The following is a 20827-nucleotide window of genomic DNA, read 5'->3' as shown; positions in this document are numbered from 1 at the left end:
TGGTTATTGCTTGTCTCTTTGTTTCCTTGTTTGTGGGTTGCCAAATAGGGAATTGGAAGGAGGATTAGTGCCATCCCTTGAAGAATTTGAGTCAAGAAGAAAAGGGCCAACCACCTTAAGAGCTATTGGACTAAGAAGCACTTCAAATTGAGTGAATCACCAAAGAGAGAACAACCACCAAAATTGAGGACCATTTTGTAATTTTGTAATTTGCAATTTACTTACCTTTATTGCTTTCAAGTTTTGTAACAAAAAGGCCTTTCATTGGAAATGTGTTGGGATCCTCCAATAGGTTACCAAACTTCCATTTGTGTGTAATAATTTTAGGCAATTTTTCCTTAGGATAGTGAGTGTTTTGTTAGGAACCTTGAATGTGGTCATCCAAACACTCTTAGGATTCGCCTAGCTTACATTTCTTGCTTACTTTCATAGCTTATTTCCTTTACCTTCCATTGTCAAACCGCCTAGATAGCTTTCCTTTTACCTACTAGTTTTTTACCTTATCTTTCACACCTCTTTTAGTGTTTATTTTGGCTAGTTTCAACCATAGTTTCTTTTACCTTTTGTTTTCAAACCTCCAACTAGAAAGAAGCACAACTTAGGAACCAACATGAGTCATCATTCATCTAGTGTTAATGGCAAGGGTACTAGTCATAAAGACCCTTTATCTAGAATCTCAGATGAGTTGAGTTCCCTCATGTTATGGAAAGAAAAACAAGAGAGAAAAGAAAAAGGAAAAAAAAGAGTGGAAGAAATAAGTCAAGATGAAAGAAAGAAAATCAGAGAAGAAGAAAGAAGAAAAATAATGAAAGAAATGAAAAGAGAAAAATATGCCTCCTATAGTAGTCATAACTCTTGCAAGAGCCTAAGTGAAGAACTTCGTGACTATTACAAAGGAAGGCATAGGTCACATCTTAGACCTCACTCCCATAGAAGAGAAAAGGAAAGAAAGCCTCAAGAGGCTAACATTAACCTCCCATACTTCCATGGGAAGGACAATGTAGAGGCTAACTTAGTTTGGGAAATAAGGGTAGAGCAACAACTTAAAAAGAAGTCTACATCAAAATCTTATGGCTATCACTCTTATCCAAAGAAAGACCAAGGTCAAGGCATCTTAGGGGTGACACCTTCTAAACCCAAAGATGATAAGGGGAAGACAATAGAAAATCAAGCCCCTAAGGCTAGTATGCAAGAGAAAACTAGCTCTATAAAGTGCTTTAAATGTCTTGGAAGAGGACACATTACTTCTCAATGCCCCACCACATAAACCATGATTATGAGGGGCCAAGACATTTATAGTAGCCAAGATAAGGCTACTACTTCACCTTCCTCTAGTGAAAGTGAAAAAGCAAAAAAGGAAGAATCTAGTGAAGAAATCTACCCCCAAGAAGAAGGACAACCATTAGTGGTTAAAGAGAAGTGTAAGGAGGTAAGTGTCTCCTCCAAGAGGTTAGCTAAGAAGGAAACTCATTTTACAATAAAGACAAACATTAAAGAAACTTTCCCTCTTAGGCAACCTCCACATTTTCTCTTTTGCAAAAAGAGACTTGCTAGCATTGCCAAACCTCCTGGGCTTGAGTTTATTCCTCAAGTAAAGAAGTTGTTGGATGAGGGTTTGGTTCGCAAGAGCTTAAATCCTTGTGCTTTTTTGGTGCCCATAATAGGTATTATTAGGCACCAAGTCCCTAAAATAGGTGGTATGATGAATGTTTTGAGTGGTGCAACCTTCTTTTGTAAAATCACTCGTGCACCTAACATTTTCATGGTGTGTGTACATAGGGACCCATTAGGTAGGTTTGTTCTTATTTTTAGTTTCAATACAAACTTAGGTACTCATATGGGATACCTTAGGTTTGTCATACTTTTTGGTAGGAATAATCAATATGAAAATACAGAAAAATGTATGTTTTATTGTCTTACTTTTCTTAATTTTTCAAATAGTGATCAAGGGGTTCCCATGAACCCTAAGGGAATAAAGGTCATTCCTGAGTGTCCCACTCCACCAAGTATAAGAAAAATTTGGGGCAAGTATTTTAGCCTCAAATATATATGTTTTTATTCTTTTTACAGGTGTCAAGGGAAGACACCGAGAGTATCAAGAACCTCTAGATTTGAGGTCAAATCCTTTCCAAGGGGGAGGGGATGATTCAATCCTACCCCCCAAGGGAATTGGATAGAAGACTCCAAAAGGATTGGGCTAGAGCGGCTAAAGAAGGCCCTAGGGTTCTCATGAACCTCATGGTAGATTTCTGAGCCCATGAGCCAAGGTTGGGTCCACTCTTCTTTGTAAATATTAGAATTGGTTTTCCTTCTTATGGGCCTCTTATTTTGGCCATTCTAGGAGTATAGGGTTTTAGCCTTGTATTCCAAGGCATTTTGAGTAGTCTTTGTGGTAGGGACCTTTGTGTATTTTCATGTATTTTGGCATGGTGGTGAGCTTAGCTATTAAAGGGGTGTGTGTAGCTAAGCTATAGCTTCTCATCTCAAGGAGGTGAGCTTAGCTATGAGAGAGGTATGTGTAGCTAAGCTCTAGCTTCTCATGGAAGTTTCTCAAGGAAACTTCTCAAGGAAGTGAACTTAGCTATTAGAGGGGTGTGTTTAGCTAAGCTCTAGCTTCTCAAGGAAGTTTCTCAAGGAAATTTCTCAAGGAAGCTTTTATTTAGTTAGTGACATATGCTATAAATAGAAACATGTGTAACAGTTGTCATAACTTTGATGAATGTGAAACTTGTGAGACACACTTCAAAGTTCAACTTCTCTCCCTCTTTCTCTCCTTCAATTCCGTGCCCCCCCTTTCTCTCTCATTTTTTCCTCTATTGAAGCTTCCTTTCTAAGCTTCTTATCCGAGGCACTCTCTTGGTGGTGAAGCTCCTCTTTTCATGGCTTATTCCCTAGTGGATGACACTTCCTCTCACCTCTTCTCCTTTATCTTCCATTGCATCTCCATGGTGGAAAATCACCATTGAAGGACCTTATTGAAGCTCAAAGATCCAGCCTCCATAGAAGCTTTTGAAGCAAGCTTCCATCAATAGGATTGCATCATCCCTCTTCCCCCTTGAAAAGGATTTGACCTCAAATCCAGAGGTTCAAGAAACTTTGGGCTTCTTCCCTCCACTTGTAAAAAGAATAAAAACATATATATTAGTGTTGTTGGGTATGTTAGAGTAGGGTAAGGTCTGAAAATCCCTTTCCTGAGCATCTTCACATGAGGGAACATGGTTCCTCACCAACTCAATCAGTGGTGCTGCAAGTATAGAAAAATATGGGACAAACCTTTTGTAAAAGTTTGTTAAGTCATGGAAGCCCCTAATTTCCCTTATACTTGGTGGAGTGGGCCACTCAAAAATGATTTTTATTCTCTTAGGATCCGTGGAAACCCCTTGATCACTATTTAAAAAATTAAGGAAAGTAATGCAATAAAACATACATTTTTCTGTATTTTCATGTTTATTACTCCTACCAAAAAGTACAACAAACCTAAGGTGTCCCATATGCGCACCAAGGTTTGTATTGAAACAAAAAATAAGAACAAACCTACCTAATGAGTCCCTGTAATGCCTTGAAATTTCGATAATTGAAAATAGATGTTTGATGTTTTTCTTGTGTTATTTGATTACCTGATTAATTTGGATGAGTTAAGGTATTGTGTGAATTAGCCATGTGCGATCTGCTTGATGTGGATGTTGAGTTATGTGGACTTTTATTGACTTAGGTTGAAATTATGAGATTTCAAGTTTTACTTAAACCTATTCCACTAAAACTGCAATCCATGATTCATTAACCATTGGACCGCTTTTGAATTTGGACAATAGGCTTGCAACCCAAGTTTCCACGTTCTGACCATTTGGATTTGTAATATAGCATCTAGAGTATGAGATATGAGTTTTTAAGCAAAGCAGTAAAATTTGAGCAAGATCAGCTCGCCCAGGTGAGCGAAATTTCACCTGGGCAAGTGTTGCAGACTACAAATACGTCCAGTAGCATAAAAGAGCCATTTCTTTCTCCTTCTCTTCCCCTAAATCCTCCACCAACACCCCCAACCTCCACCACCACTGACCATCGGTGACCGCCACGAGCCACTTTTGCTTGCGTCAGACCACCACGGAGAAAAATAGTTTAATCAGAGCAAAATCTTCAAAACTCAACTCTAGGATTCAGTAGAGAATGAAGCCTCCAATCCTTCCTTCATGGTTTCTTTGAGGTAATCATGATTCTAAGCCTTGTCCTTGTTAGTTTGAGCCTATCTTTGCATCTCTTCTAACTTGGGAACCATTATTAGATGTTTCTACAATTCCTTTGAAAAACCCTTGAAAAAGAGACGTTGTAAAAGTTTCCTTTTTATAAAATAGACTTTGTTTTTGTAACATTTGTTGAACCTTGGTCACAGTTGCGTGATCAGAATTTCAAAATGACCTCTCTTTGATATGAATCTCAAAACACCCCTTTAGCCCCTTTTTAAATTGAATGGGTATTTGACCCCAAAATTCAATATTAACCTTGTCTTTGAAATCTATACTGAATCATCTTTGATTTGGTATATAGAGCTTTGCGTTTGGATGAACGGACGTGAACCTAAGAGATCTTAGAACAATGTTGCAAGGAACTAAGAGAGAGATATAGATAGGTAAGGGGAGTTTATTGTTTGTTTACAGCTTTTGATACCATAGTTGGGGTCAGGGAACCCAATTATGGGGATGTATGTATGTCCCTGTGCATGCTGGTTTCCAAGAAAAATTGTGTTTTTAACTAATGGGGTGTGACATATTTGTTATTGATGTGCATGATGGTTTTAAAGAAAAACTGTGTTTTTAACTAATTGGATGTGATAGGTTTGCTATTGATGATTGAAATTGTCAATGATGTTATTGTTGTATTGATTGGAATTTTTGGGAAAAGTCCTAATTATAGAGGAGACTCTGCCCAAAATTTTATATTTGTTCTTCTGTTTACTTCTTTATTAAATTTTAAATGGGCATAAGAGTTTGTTTTGAATACTATAGTTTTCCTCTTTAATTTAGAATTTTCCTTAAAAATATGAGTATTGTGGTATTATAGATTGTTGTTGTATGAGGTTTATGTTGCCTGAAGGCCTGGGGAATGTGAATCCCGGGCATGAATTTATAAGTATGTATGTGGAATGTGATTGCTTGTGATGTTGATGATGATGCTGAGATGAGATGATCTTGATTTTGATGATGTATGTTGTGTATTTACATTGGGGGTGTGGTGACCATATTGGATATCCCTAGAGGGGGAAATAGTGTTTTAAAGAGTTTTAAGCATTCCTGGAGAGAGAAGGGGATGACTTAGAATCTTTAGTTATCCATGGTTAATGCATTGATGATGTTCATGTTTTATACTTCATATTGCATGGAAATAGAACAAACTTTGTCAGTAAGTACTCATAGTTATTCATGAGGAAAAATACTTGTACTTGGGGGCATTTTGCTGTTTGTTGATCTTTTATAATAAACTCACCTTTGCAATTTTTGTACCGTGCGATTGGTGCCTGTGATGATCTTGAACTTTCGTTCGTGGGAGCAGATGAGCAGTAGTAGGTGACTTGGAGGGAAGTCTTTTGTTGGAGCCGCTAAGCTGACGTGATAATGTTGAAATTTATTGTGGGGAAGAGTTATGTTTTGTTATGAACTCTTCCTTAGTTGGTTCCTTGAATCTTTTTGATTAGGCATGTAAGTGCCAAGTTTAGATATATGTAAAAAAATCTGAATTATGTTCTGACAAGTGAAAGATGTGTAGTGGTGTATAATATATATATATATATATATATATATATATATATATATATATATATATATATATATAAGTATGTATTTTTTCACATGTTTGTGAGTTGTTTGATGGATGTACATCGCAAAAAATTTACCATCGTTTTCACAATCAAATTAATGGAGCTTTCACTTAAAAATTGAAATGTCACATTTTATAGTAAGTGATATCGTAGCGACGAGGCGAGTCGTTACATTTATGATATCATAGTCGGTCGTACCTTTCGGCTAGTGAGTTGTGAGTCTGCTATGTTTCTTTGTGCATTCTTTGGTTACCTTTTTGAATGCTTGGTTTTTGTTGTTTGGATTTGGAACTTCGTCACTTTGTTGTGTTTCCATGAGTGATAGAGATTTGAATGATGTAGTCATAACATGTTTGTGTCCCTGATGTAGGTTATACCATGAGTTTCAATGCCTTGTCATGAGTTATTAGACTGGCCATCTATATAATTTATGAAGTGCAATAGGACGACATGGCAAGTGATCAGGAATACAAAGGATGGAAAATGAGTGCTAATGTATCAAGGGAAGACTATTTTGGAGGAGTATTTTCTTGAGGCATCAACTCTCAAGAGTAACTTAAGTAGAGACTTGAGTTAGATATGAAATCATCTTATTCTTTTTATTGTGTGTGTTTTTCCCATGTTCTCACTTCCTGGTGTGCATAGTGAGTAATGGCTGGATAAAATGATCGTCGATAGTTGATGCTCTCCAAGCCTTAACCCAGGCTATGGGAAACCAGAATAGAGGAGAAGCTACAGGAGCTGCCGGGTATTGAGTGTTGGATCTCTTCCAAAGAAACAATCCCCCTGCTTTCAATGGAGGATACAACCCCGATGGTGCTTAGAATTGGATACGGGAGATTGAGAAAATCTTCCAAGTGATGGCATTCCATGAGGAGCAAAAGGTTGCTTTTGGCACCTACACTCTGGTAGAAGAAGCTGAGTATTGGTGGGAGAACACTCGCCAATGCTGGGAAGCTGAAGGTCAAGCTGTGACTTGGGAAACCATCAAGAGAATATTTCTGGAGAAATACTTCCCTCAAAATGTTAGGAACAAGAAGGAGATGGAATTCCTTAAGCTCAAGCAAGGGAACACGACTGTAGTTGAATACGCAGCCAAGTTTGAAGAGCTAGTGAGGTATTTTCCTCATTACCAAGGAAGGGATGGTGAAAGCTCAAAATTTGTGAAGTTTTTGAATGGCATGCGACCTGAGGTGAAGCAAGCTGTGAATTATTAAGGTGTTCGTCAATTCCCACTATTGGTGAACATGTGTAGAATCTAGGATGAAGACTCCCGAGACAGGGCAGCATATTATCGGAGTACGGGTCCAATGAAGAACAAGAAGAATGAGTCCCAAAATCGGGGAAAACCATACCCGACCCCTCTTAATAATTATGGTAATCACCCCAGCAATCAGAGGACTACTGCTATAGGGTTTTCTGGTGGTAGTGGTAGCGAACCCACTACTTCCTCAACTAAGATATTTTGTTACAGGTGTGGTAAGCCAGGTCATATTTCTTCAAATTGTATGGACAAAGATATGACCTGTTTCAACTGCAGACAAAATGGCCATATTCAGAGGGGTTGCCCATATCCCAAGAAGGAACAAAATGGTGGAGGTCTGAATGACCAAATTGGATGTTCGAAAGCCACGAGAAGAGTCTTTACTCTTAATGGCATTGAAGCTTCGAAATCCAAAGATCTAATCTAAGGTAAATGTTTCATAAGTGGGATTCCCTTACTTGTGCTACTTCATTCCGGTGCAACCCATTCCTTTATATCTTGTTTATGTGTAGAGAAACTTAAGCTTTATGTGTCATCTTTAAATAAAGATATGGTAGTAGAGACCCCAACTAGTGGTTCTATGTTAACTTCTAATGTGTGTTTGAATTGTCGTGTGGAAATTTCTGGAAGAACATTCTTAATTGATTTGATTTGTTTGCCTTTGAGCCAAATTGATGTTATTCTAGGTATGGACTGGTTATCTTCCAACCATGTCTTGTTAAACTGTTTTAATAAAATGGTGATGTTTGATGATTCCATGTGTGACCTTCTTATTGTCAGAGAGTTTCCTGAGGATATATTTGGTTTACCACCTAAGAGAGAGACAAAGTTTTCCATTGACCTAGTACTCGGTGCTGGACCCATATCCATAGCCCCTCATAGGATGTCTCCTATAGAGTTAGTTGAGCTTAAGAAATAGTTAGAGGAGTTTTTGGATAAGCATTTTGTGAGACCTAGTGTGTCTCCGTGGGGAGCACCTGATGCAATCCTACCCCCCAAGGGAATTGGATAAAAGACTCCAAAAAGATTAGGCCAGAGATGCAAGAGAAGGCCCTAGGGTTCTCAAGAGCCTTATGGTAGATTTAGGGCCCATGGGCTAAGTATGAGCCCACTTATCTTTATACATATTAGATTAAGATTTCATTATTTTTGGGCCTTGTATTTAGGGCTCCGTAATGTAGATAGGGTACCCTAGAAATGTAGGATTTTTCAGCCCTTGTATTTTAGGGCACCTAGACTAGTTTTTGTATTATGGTATTTTTGTAATTTCACATTAATTAAGTGAATATTTGATGTGTGTGTTGGAAAATAAATTTAATTGAATTGGGAAAAGTCCAATCCAATTAAATTTTAGAGGGGGAGGTGAGCATTTGCTTGTTACACCCCATTGCCATATCATATAGTCACACTTTGTGCATGTCCTTCATGCTTTACATGCCTCATGACACCTAAGCACACTTAGTGGAGAATATTAGACTTGATCTTGGATTAGTGGGCTGAACCATAGCTAAAATTTACTAATCATAATTAGTGAAATTTTGGCTCCACAAATTCAATTTCAAATCCAAGTGAAATTTGAATAAAAATTCAAATTTCCCTCCAAATTTGTGTGACACTTAGGCTATAAATACAGGTCATGTGTGCGCATATTTTCAACTTTGATCATTTGAGAATTACACTTTAAAGTTCAGACCTCATTTGAGGCACAAAATTTCGTGCTCCTTCTCTCCTTCTCCCTCCACTCATCTTCTCCAACCTTCTAGCTCTTATCCATGGTTTCCTATGGTGGTGAGCTTCTTCTTGACTCATCTTCTCCTTGAAGTGGCATCTCCAATCATCTTTCTTCCTTCTCCATTCTGCTACCATTGATCTTCAAGAAGCAAAGGACTCCATTGATGAAGAAGATCCAAGGCGTACAAGTTCCATATGGGGCTACATCATGTGGTATCAAGGGCATCTTCATCTAGGTGATGTTCTTTTGCTTCCTCTATCTTTTTGTTCGATGAATTCTCTTTAATTCCTTGCTCTTCATCTTATTCTCCATGTATATCCTCCATTGTCTTGTGGTTTGGTGCTGTTTAGAGTATATTAAAAAAAATAAACTGATTAAATCTTAGATCTACACTTGTTCTTGCATTTCAATGGTTCAAATTTTATAGATCAACTCTTGAATCATGTTTTTGTGTCAATCTTAGGTTCTATCATTTTTTAGTCGTAATCTTCTTGTGCTGAACCTTTTGATCTAAATTTGTTTCCAAAATATTGTTTAGAAAAAAAACCCAAAAATCTAATTGTAAATCACTTAATCCATGTTGTCTTAGAGTCATGTTTAGTCCTAATAATTGTCACATTATGTTCTAAGTTTGTGTTGAATTTTGATTTTATTGATTGAATTCTAGATACATTTGTTCATATATTCTTGTCATTCTTAGCCTATATTTTGAATTTTGAGTCTAATTCATGCATGGTATTTAGTTCATAACATGTTCTAAATCAATTCCTAGAAGTAGTTTTGTTGAACTTTGTTTTGTTTTCTAATTTTGCTATATGATGCCTATGAAGAAATTGAGTTGTGGTGATGAGTTGTGGCTGGATTGGTGAATCAAAATAAGTCTTAAGCTCTCTTGAATTTTGTTATTCAAGACATTTCACAATAAGCAAACACAAATTGTAATTATCCAAGCCTTAAGAAACATAAATACTACTCTTGATTTCTAAGTTGAAATCGCTGGTGCTGGCAGCTTGAACATATAAACTTGTAAAAATTACTGGGAATCGATCACTGCGAATTTTGAGCTGAAATTTTTACTGAATTTTCTAGACATCTGAACCAAAATTATAAAAAAAAATAACCAAGTGATTTGGATAAAATGAAAAAATACGAAAAATCACACAAGTTGGCAGGAAAATCAGTGTTTTAAAGAGTTTTAAGCATTCCTGGAGAGAGAAGGGGATGGCTTAGAATCTTTAATTATCCATGGTTAGTGCATTGATGATGCTCATGTTTCAGACTTCATATTGCATGGAAATAGTATAAACTTTGTCAGTAAATACTTGTAGTTTTTCATGAGGAAAAATACTTGTACTTGGGGGCATGTCACTCGGTTTGGAACTTCCTTGAGACTCAGGTTGATCCTTGAGACTCAGGTTGATCGCCATAGGGGAGGGAGTTTCCTGTGCGCGACAGGGTGACCCCGACACTTGCTGCCTAGTTTTCCTAAGTGAAAGTGTCATGTGGACACACTTAGGCTATTTCTAGATAACTGGTACCACATTGCATTTTAGATTTGAGTTAGGTACATGCATCATTGTGAGCATATATGATTTGAATTATGGAAAAGTTGATGACTAGTTTGTTAAGTGTAAGTTGAACCGGTGGGTTATTAAGAATAATTGTGGTCATTGTTATTGTTTTCTTGTTAATCATTGTCGTTTGCTGTTTGTTGATCTTTTATAATAAACTCACCTTTGCAATTTTTGTACCGTGTGATTGGTGCCTATGATGATCTCGAACTTTCATTTGTGGGAGCAGATGAGCAGCAGTAGGTGACTTGGAGGGAAGTCCTTTGTTGGAGCCGCTAAGCCGATGTGATAACGTTGGAATTTATTTTGGGGAAGAGTCGTGTTTTGTTATGAACTCTTCCTTAGTTGTTTTCTTGAATCTTTTTGATTGGGCATGTAAGTCCCAAGTTTAGATATATGTAAAAAAATCTGAATTATGTTTTGACATTTGAAAGATATGTAGTGGTGTAAAATATATATATATATATATATATATATATATATATATATATATATATGTATATATATATATATATATATGTATGTATTTTTTCACATGTTTGTGAGTATTTTGATGAATGTACATCACAAAAAATTTACCATCATTTTCACAATCAAATTAATGGAGCTTTCACTTAAAAATTGAAATGTCACATTTTATAGTAAGTGATATCGTAGCGACGAGGTAGGTCATTACAGTTCCTATGTATGCGAATCATAAAGATGTTGGGTGCATGGGTGATTTTACAAAAGAGGGTTGCACCACTCAACACATTCATCATACCACTTATCTTAGGGATTTGGTGCCTAATAATACCTATTTTGGGCACCAACAAAGCACAAGGATTTAAGTTCTTATGAACCAAACCCTTACCCAACAACTCATTTACTTGAGGAATAACCTCAAGCTCAAGAGGTATGGCAGTGCTAACAAGTGTCCTTTTACAAAGGAGAAAATGTGGAGGTTGTCTAAGAAGGAAAGTTTCTTTAATGTTTGTCTTTATTGCAAAATGACTTTCCTTATTAGCTAACCTCTTGGAGGAGACACTTACCTCCTTACACTCCTACTTAACCATTAAAGGTTGTTCTTCTTTTTCTTTTTCTATTCTTTTCCTCATCCCATTTGAGTTTTATTTGTTCTTGATCCTTAGCTACTTGTGAAGGTGTTTGAGGATGCAACACAAATTTAGTTAGGCCATTGTAAATGATCTTCCTATCAAATTGCCATGGACATCCTAAGAGGATATGGCCTGCCTCCATGGGAACTATATCACAATTAACTTCATCCTTATATGTCCCAATGGAGAAAGGTACCTTCACTTGTTGGTTGACTATCATTTCCCCTTGCTCATTGAGCCGTTGAAGTTTATAAGATTTTAGGTGGGGAATGATAGTGAGGTTCAACTTGGAAACTAATCTTATGCTACAACAATTGCAACAAGATCCACTATCCACAATCACAGAACAAGTTTTATATAAAATTTTACATCTTGTATGAAAGATGTTCTCTTTTTAGGATTGGGATAGATCATGAGATTGGCCTCCAAGGATCCTTCTAACCATTAGGAGGTCACCTTCTTCATGGGGGTAGACTTCCTCACTAGACTCTTCACCTCTTACTTCATCTTCACTTCCACTAAAGGAAGGGGAAGAAGTAGTCTCCTCTTGACTACTATAAATGTCTTCACCCCCCATAATCATGGTTTTCTTTGTGGGGGCATTGAGAGGCAGTGTGGCCACTCCCAAGACATTTGAAGCATTTAATGTTGCTAGTCCTTGCTTGGGAACTAGTCTTGGGGTGGATTTCTCTATGGTCTTACCCTTATCTTCCTTGGGTTTTGAAGGTGCAGCCCCCAAAATTCCTTGGGCTTGGTTCTTCCTTGGATAAGAGTGAAAGCCATAAGATTTTGAAGAAGACTTTCTTTTAAGTTGCTGCTCTATTCTTATATAAAGTTGGACTAGCTCATCTAAGTCCCTATATGGAAGGAGTTCAACCTTGTCCATCACTTCCATATTATGTCCACTAAGGAACCTAGCTATGCTTGTTCTTTCCTCCTCCCTAAGTCCAGCTCTTAAAAGGAGTAGTTCCATTTGTTGTCTATATTCTTTAACACTCATACTCCCTTGTCTAAGCCTTTGGAGCTTGCCCATAAGCTCCCAATCATAGTAGGAGGGAATGTGCCTCTTCCTAAGGGCACTCTTAAGATCATTCCAATACTCTATTGGAGGATCCCTATGAATCCTTCTTTTCCTAACAAGGGAAGTCCACCAATAGAGGGCATACCCTTGAAAGCTAAGGGTAGCCAATGGAACTTTTCTCTCTTCACTAATATGATGGCAAGCAAAGAGTTGCTCAACCTTCATTTCCCACTCTAGGTAGGCCTCAACATTATCTTTTCCATGGAAATATGGGAGACTAATGTTATCCTCTTGAGGCCTTCTATCCTTTTATTATGTGACCTATGCCGCCCCCCATAATATTCGCCAAATTCTTCACTTAAACTCTTGCAAGAGTCATGGCTACTATAGGAGACATGTTTTTCTCTTTTCATTTCTTTGGTTATGTTTCTTCTTTCTTCCTCTCTTTCATCTCGACTTATTTCTTCCACTTTTTTTTCTTTTTTTATTTCCATAATTTAAGGGATCTCAACTCATCTAATATCCTATACAAGGGGTCCTTAGGAGTAGAACCCTCACCATTAACACTAGATGAAGAATGAAGACTCGTGTTGGTTCCTAAGTTGTGGTTCTTTCTTGTTGGGGGTTTGAAAACAAAAGGTAAAAGAAACTATGGTTGAAACTAGTAAACACTGAAAGAGGTGTGAAAGATAAGATAAAAACTAATTGGTAAAAGGCAATCTATCTAGGCGGTTTGACAATTGAAGGTAAAGGAAATTTAAAACAGGGTAGACAGTTTCCTATGTGAAGGCATGGATGACCCTTTGGAGGTCCTAACTGGCTCTTCACTTAGTCTACACAGTTTATGCTAAGCTATTACACACAAATAGAGGTTTGGGTGGTCTCTTCAAGACTCCCAATACAACCCTGAAGAATGTCCAAATACAAGGAATTTAAATGGAAAAAATTCAGCACTCAATTGGAGAAATTCTTCCCTGCATCTAGGACCACTACCATCAGAAAAGACATTTCAGGCATCAGGCAACTTAGTGGAGAGAGCTTGTATGAGTACTGGGAAAGATTCAAGAAATTGTGTGCAAGCTGTCCTCACCACCAGATTTCTGAGCAACTCCTTCTTCAATATTTCTATGAGGGACTTAGCATCATGGAGAGGAGTATGATTGATGCTGCAAGTGGTGGAGCTCTTAGTGATATGACCCCTGCTGAGGCTAGGAATTTGATTGAGAAGATGGCTTCCAACTCCCAACAATTTAGTGCAAGAAATGATGCTATTGTCCTTAGAGGAGTCCATGAGGTGGCCACGGATTCATCTTCATCAGCTGAAAATAAAAAGCTTGAGGGAAAACTTGATGCCTTGGTCAACCTAGTAACTCAGCTTGCCTTGAATCAGAAATATGCACCTGTTGCAAGAGTCTGTGGTCTATGTTCTTCTGCAGATCACCATACAGATCTTTGTCCTTCTTTGCAGCAATTTGGAGTCAATGAGCAACCTGAAGCTTATGTTGCAAACATTTATAATAGACTTCCTCAGCAGCAAAACCAACAACCGCAAAATAATTATGACCTTTCAAGCAACAGATACAATCTAGGTTGGAGGAATCACCCAAATCTTAGATGGACAAGTCCTCCACAACAACATCAGCCTGTCCCTCATTTCCAGAATGTTGTTGGTCCAAGCAAGCCATATGTTCCTCCTCCAATGCAACAGCAACAACAGCAGTCACAACAAAGACAACAAGCAACCGAGGCTCCTCCTCAACCTTCCTTAGAAGAGTTAGTGAGGCAAATGACCATCTAGAATATGCAATTTCAACAAAAGACAAGAGCCTCCATTCAGAGTTTGACAAATCAGATGGGGCAGATGGCTACTCAGTTGAACCAAGCTCAAACCCAAAATTCTGACAAATTGCCTTCACAAACTATGCAGAATCCGAAAAATATGAGTGCCATCACCTTGAGGTCTGGTAACCAAATTCAAGTGCCTTCACCAGTAGCAGCACCTGCACCTGAACCTGTCAAGCTTCATTCTACACCAAAAAAAGAGGATGAGATAGTTGCATAAAAGAGAAAGCTTCCTGATCATGAGAGAGCTAACAAAAATTTTCATGCAGGTGGACCTTCTTCGAGTAGTTTTGACTTGCAGCACCCTCCTATCCCTCTTCCATTCCCACCTAGAGCAATTCTAAACAAAAAGATGGAAGAAGTGGAAAAGAAGATCTTGGAGACCTTTAGGAAAGTAGAGGTGAACATACCTTTGCTAGATGCCATCAAGCAGATTCCAAGATATGCCAAGTTTCTAAAGGAGCTATGCACCCACAAAAGGAAGCTCAAAGGCAATGAAAGGATTAGAATGGGCAGAAATGTGTCAACATTGATAGGTAAATCTGTTCCTCACATTCCTGAGAAATGTAAGGACCCAGGTACTTTCTATATACCTTGCATTATTGGGAATAGTAAATTTGAGAATGTCATGCTAGATCTAGGAGCATTAGTTAGTGTCATGCCCCTATCCATTTTCAATTCTTTATCTCTTGGACCTTTGCAATCTACAGATGTGGTGATTCATTTGGCAAATAGAAGTGTTGCTTACCCCGTAGGTTTCATAGAGGATGTGCTGGTTCAGGATGGTGAACTTATTTTTCCTGTTGATTTTTATGTTCTTAATATGGAAGAGGGATTTTTCCCATGGTTCAGTTCCAATTATTTTAGGCAGGCCATTTATGAAAACAGCCCGAACCAAGATAGATGCTTATGCTGGCACATTGTTTATGGAATTTGGTGATATTGTTGTTCATCTTAACATTCTTGATGCCATGAAACATCCATCTGAGGATCATTCTGTTTTTCGTGCTGCGATAATTGATCAGATTGTTGATGATTATATGTTTGATTTTGATTCTGTTCTTCATGGTAGGAAACATCCATTTTTATCTGATCTGCATACTTGTCATTCCTTATGCATTGAATCTGAATCTGAGTTTGAATTTGATCTTGTATCTAATTTTTATGCTGAGAATGAATCTGAATTTGAGTCTGGTTCTGATTTTCTGGGTGTTGTACCTCTTGATGTTGATTTTTTAGAGTCAGAATGCACTAACCATGTTGCAGGAAGTACTATGAGGTACAGGCTGAGGAACCTTCTCCTTCTCCTACCCTGGTTCCTTCCACTGTTCAGCCACCACCCACACCAGAGTTGAAGCCCTTACCAGCAACCCTCAAATATGCTTACTTGGAGGACAAGGAAAAATTTACAGTGATCATCTCTACCTCCCTTGCTGCTGAGCAAGAGGAGAAGTTGTTGCTAGTTCTCAAGAAGCACAAGAAAGCCATTGGATGGACTTTAGCAGACATTCCTGGTATTAGCCCATCTACCTGCATGCATAGGATACTTTTAGAGGATAAAGCCAAGCCAGTGAGGCAGCCACAACGGCGACTCAACCCCCCGTCATTCTAGATGTGGTGAAAATGGAAGTGACCAAGCTCTTACAAGCTAGAATCATCTACCCCATTTCTGACAGCCAGTGGGTGAGTCCAGTCCAAGTGGTTCCTAAGAAGACAGACCTCACAATGATTAAGAATGAAAGGGATGAGCTTATCCCCACAAGAGTGCAGAACAACTGGCGAGTCTGCAATAATTATAGGAGGCTGAACCAGGTAACCAGAAAAGATCATTTTCCCCTGCCATTCATTGATCAAATGCTTGAGCGCTTGGCAGGTAAGTCTCATTACTATTTTCTTGGTGGTTTTTCTGGTTATTTACAAATTCATATTGCTCCTGAGGATCAAGAAAATACCATATTCACCTGTCCCTTTGGCACTTTTGCCTATAGGAGGATACCCTTTGGCCTATGCAATGCCCTTGGTACCTTCCAGTGGTGTATGCTTAGCATTTTCAGTGATTTTTTAGAGAGTTGCATAAAAGTGTTTATGGATGATTTTACTGTTTATGGATCCTCTTTTGATACATGTTTGGATAGTCTGGATAGAGTTCTTAGTAGATGCATTGAAACTAACCTTGTGCTGAATTTTGAAAAATGTCACTTCATGGTAGAACAAGGTATTGTTTTAGGGCATATCATTTCCAGTATAGGCATAGAGGTAGACCCTGCAAAAATAGATGTTATTTCACAATTGCCTTACCCCTCTTGCGTGTGAGAGGTTCATTCTTTTGTTGGTTATGCAGGGTTTTATAGGCGCTTTATCAAGGATTTTAGCAAAGTGGCCCTTCCACTATCCAATCTGCTGCAAAAGGAGGTGGAGTTTGATTTTGATGACCGATGCAAAGAGGCTTTTGATTGCCTCAAGCGTGCGGTGACTACCACCCCTATCATTCAGGCACCTGATTGGATAGCCCCATTTGAGCTAATGTGCGATGCATCTAGTTACGCATTGGGGGTTGTCCTTGCTCAAAAGATTGATAAGCTGCCTCAGGTGATCTACTACGCTTCCAGAACTTTGGATGTTGCTCAAGCAAATGACACTACCACAGAGAAGGAGCTATTAGCGATAGTTTTTGCTCTTGAGAAATTTCGTTCATATTTACTTGGTACTCGTGTTATTGTTTATACTGACCATGCAGCTTTGAAGTACTTGTTGAAGAAGGCTGAATCCAAGCCTAGATTGATCAGGTGGATGCTTTGGATCCAAGAGTTTGATTTAGAGATCTAAGATCGGAGTGGTGCACAGAACCTCATGGTTGACCACCTGAGTAGGATTGAACATGCATCTGAGGACTCATCCATTCGGGATGACTTTCCGGATGACCATTTGTACATTCTGTATAATATTTCTGATTCCTTCCCCACTCCTTGGTTTGCAAATATTGTGAATTATTTGGTTTCTTCTATTTTTCCTCCCTTAGCATCTAAAGCTCAAACTGATAAAATTAAAAGCAATGCTAAGCATTATATTTGGGATGACCCCAATTTGTGGAAGTTGTGCAATGACCAGGTTACTAGGAGATGCATTCCAGACCATGAGATTGACTCGATCCTGTAATTCTGTCCTTCTTCCGCACCAGGTGGCCATCTTGGCATACAGAGGACAGCTCGCAAGGTGCTTGATTGTGGTTTCTATTGGCCCACCATCTTCAAGGATGCGTGGAGAATCTGTAGCACTTGTGAGCCTTGTCAGAGAGCAGGCGGCTCACTTTCATAGAGACAGCAAATGCCTCAACAACCTATGTTGTTCCGTGAAGTGTTTGATGTTTGGGGTACAGACTTTATGGGGCCTTTCCCTGTCTCTTTTGGTTTTGTTTATATTCTCCTTGTTGTTGATTATGTTTCAAAATGGGTGGAAGCCAAAGCCACCAAAACTAACGATGCTAAGGTTGTTGTGGATTTTGTTAGATCTAATCTGTTTTGTAGGCTTGGAGTTCCTAGAGCCATCGTTAGTGATCAAGGCACCCATTTTTGTAACAGATCCATGTATGCCTTGCTCAAAAAGTATGGGGTCGTGCACAGAATTTCCATACCTTACCACCCCCAAACTAATGGCCAGGCTGAGATTTCAAACAGGGAGATAAAAAGGATCTTGGAGAAGATTGTGCAACCGAATAGAAAGGATTGGAGCACCAGGCTGGATGATGCTCTTTGGGTGCATAGGACTGCCTATAAAGCACCCATAGGAATGTCCCCTTATCAGGTTGTCTTTGGCAAGGAATGTCATCTTCTTGTATAGATAGAGCACAAAGCCTACTGGGCTGTAAAGACCTGCAACTTCTCTATTGATTAGGCTGGAGAGGAAAGGAAGTTGCAACTAAGTGAGCTAGATGAGATCTATTTAGAAGCCTATGAGAATTCCAAATTCTACAAGGAGAAGACCAAGAAGTTCCGTGATAGTTTGATAGCTAAGAAGGACTTCGTGGTTGGACAAAAAGTTTTATTGTATAACTCTAGGCTCGGACTCATGAGTGGTAAGTTGAGGTCAAAGTGGATTGGTGCTTTTGTGGTGACTAATGTTTTTCCTTATGGTACAGTTGAGATCAAAAGTGAATCCACAGATAAGAGCTTCAAGATCAATGGACACTGGCTGAAACCACTCCTCACAAATCCCTCCTTAGTGGATGTAGTGGTGGAGGAGACCTCCTTACTTCACCCTACTTCTCTTGCCATGACTTAGGGAGTTTTTTTTTCTGTCTCCTTCTTTACTTTTATTGCACTTGTCCAATTTTATTGATTGTTTTGATTGCTCTTGATCTTGTGATTGTGCTACATTGAGGACAATGTGTTGTTTAAGTGTGGGGGGGGGGGGGGGGGGGGAGATTGTTCTTTAATTTTGTTGATTTTGTTGGGTATTCTAGATTAATTTTGTTGGGTTTTCTAGTTTAATTTTTTTAGGTTTTCTAGGTTAATTTTGTTATTTTGGTTTTATGTTTTATGTACAACATTGCACTTTCTCTTTGAATTATAAGTTATGTACACGTAATGGGTAGTTTTTTTTGAAATAGGAGTTTCTTGGCATTTTGTGAATTGAAATCCTTGTTTTTTCTATGCATGTCAAGTTAGTTTTGAAAGTTCAAATTGGAAGTGATAGATTTACCATTGGTGAGAATTTGAGCCATCATCATCTATTTTATTCGGTGTGTTTTGCCCCATTGATTGCTTGCACAATAGCCTTGGCTTGACTCTTGTTGATACTTCTTGCTTCACATGCATGTTGGGAGATGATTTAGGCATTTTGTTCTTATAATCCTCTAGTGTTGGATCAAGTGGCCTCAAAATAATTAAGAAGGGGGGGGGGGGGTTGAATTAATTCCTTTACTAATAAAAAATTTACTCTTCTAAGGCTTTTACTTATGTTGTTAAGAGAATAAGGAATAGAAGAGAAACTTAACAGAAAGTAAAAGCGGAAATTAAATGCACAGCGGAAATTAAAAGAGTAGGGAAGAAGGAGACAAACACACAAGAGTTTTTATACTGGTTCGGCAACAAACCGTGCCTACATCCAGTCCCCAAGCGACCTGCGGTCCTTGAGATTTCTTTCAACCTTGTAAAAATCCTTTTACAACCAAAGATCCACAAGGGATGTACCCTCCCTTGTTCTCTTTGAAACCCTAGTGGATGTACCCTCCACTAGAACTGATCCACAAGAGATGTACCCTCTCTTGTTCTCAGTCAAACCCAAGTAGATGTACCCTCTACTTGTACCACAAAGGATGTACCCTCCAATGTGTTAAGACAAAGATCTCAGGCGGTTAAACCTTTGATACTTTGTGAATGGGGATAAGACCTCACCTCAGGCGGTTAGTCCTTTGAACACTTTTGTATTAGGGAAACGGAAGAATCAAAAGAATTCTCAGACTGTGTCATTTTGAATTCTTTGACAAGGGAGAAGGGAGACACAAAAGAATTCAGGCGGTTAGTCCTTTGTTCTTTTGGAAAAGGGAGAAGAGAGACACAAAAAGAATTCAGGCGGTTAGTTCTTGGCGAATTCTTTTTGGCAAAGGGAGAAGAGAATGAAAAGATGAATAGCACAAGTTTTCAAGGTTTAGAAAACCAGAAAACTTTGGAAAGCTTTTGGTACAAAGAAGAAAAAGAAGTTCAAAGAGATTCAAGGCTTGTAAAGGATTGTATAAGATTGATTGGAAAAGTGTTCAAGATGCTTGAAATGCAAAACAAAGCCTTGCTTTTATAGACTCTTCATGTCTGGCCAAGATGACCATTTAGAAGAGTTATAAATTTTAGAAAAACTTAAAACCAATTTGAAAAAGTCAAAAACCATTTGAAGAGTTACATCATTTGATTTATTCAAAAACAATCACTGGTAATCGATTACCAAATCAATGTAATCGATTACACAAGGTTTTTATGTGAAGGGATGTGACTCTTCACTTTTGAATTTGAATTTCAACGTTCAAAGGCACTGGTAATCAATTACCAAAACATTGTAATTGATTACAACTTTTTGAAATTAATTGGAACGTTGTAAATTCAATTTGAAAACTTTTTCAAAAACATATTGCTAGTGGCAATCGATTACAGCAATCTGGTAATCGATTACCAGAGAGTAAAAACTCTTTGGTAAACATGTTTTGAGAAAAATCATGTGCTACTCAATTTTTGAGAAAAGCTTTTCATACTTATCTTGATTAAGCCTTCTCTTGATTCTTGAATCTTGAGTCTTGAATCTTGATCATGATTCTTGGGATCTTGAACCTTGAATCTTGATTCTTTACTCTTTAACTTTCCTCTTGAGACTTGAATTGTTCTTGATTCTATCTTGATCACTTGAGTTGTCCTTTGATTCCACCTTGACACCCTGAAGTTGTCTTTGAATTAACCTTAACCTTTTTTCCCCCCCCCTTGCCCCCCCCCCTTGTAACCCCCCTGTTA

General features: G+C 38.3%; 1 protein-coding gene and 1 non-coding gene across 2 annotated transcripts in view; one reads left to right on the top strand and one right to left on the bottom strand.

Annotated features, from left to right (window-relative positions):
- Window positions 1–7119: 7119 nt before the first annotated feature.
- Window positions 7120–20827, top strand: part of LOC100777491 (uncharacterized) — an 18445-nt gene continuing 4737 nt past the window's right edge. Inside the window, exon 1 of the mRNA XM_014766779.1 lies at window positions 7120–7288. Within this exon, the coding sequence (XP_014622265.1) occupies window positions 7120–7288 (169 nt within the window). The remainder of the gene's footprint in view (window positions 7289–20827) is intronic.
- Window positions 13486–13592, bottom strand: LOC112999476 (small nucleolar RNA R71). Its single transcript, XR_003264663.1, has one exon. It is a non-coding gene; the product is annotated as a small nucleolar RNA R71 (small nucleolar RNA).

The sequence above is a fragment of the Glycine max genome, chromosome 14 (assembly GCF_000004515.6).
Source record: "Glycine max cultivar Williams 82 chromosome 14, Glycine_max_v4.0, whole genome shotgun sequence".
Lineage (NCBI taxonomy): Eukaryota > Viridiplantae > Streptophyta > Magnoliopsida > Fabales > Fabaceae > Glycine > Glycine max.
This window is presented reverse-complemented; position numbering and strand designations above follow the sequence as displayed.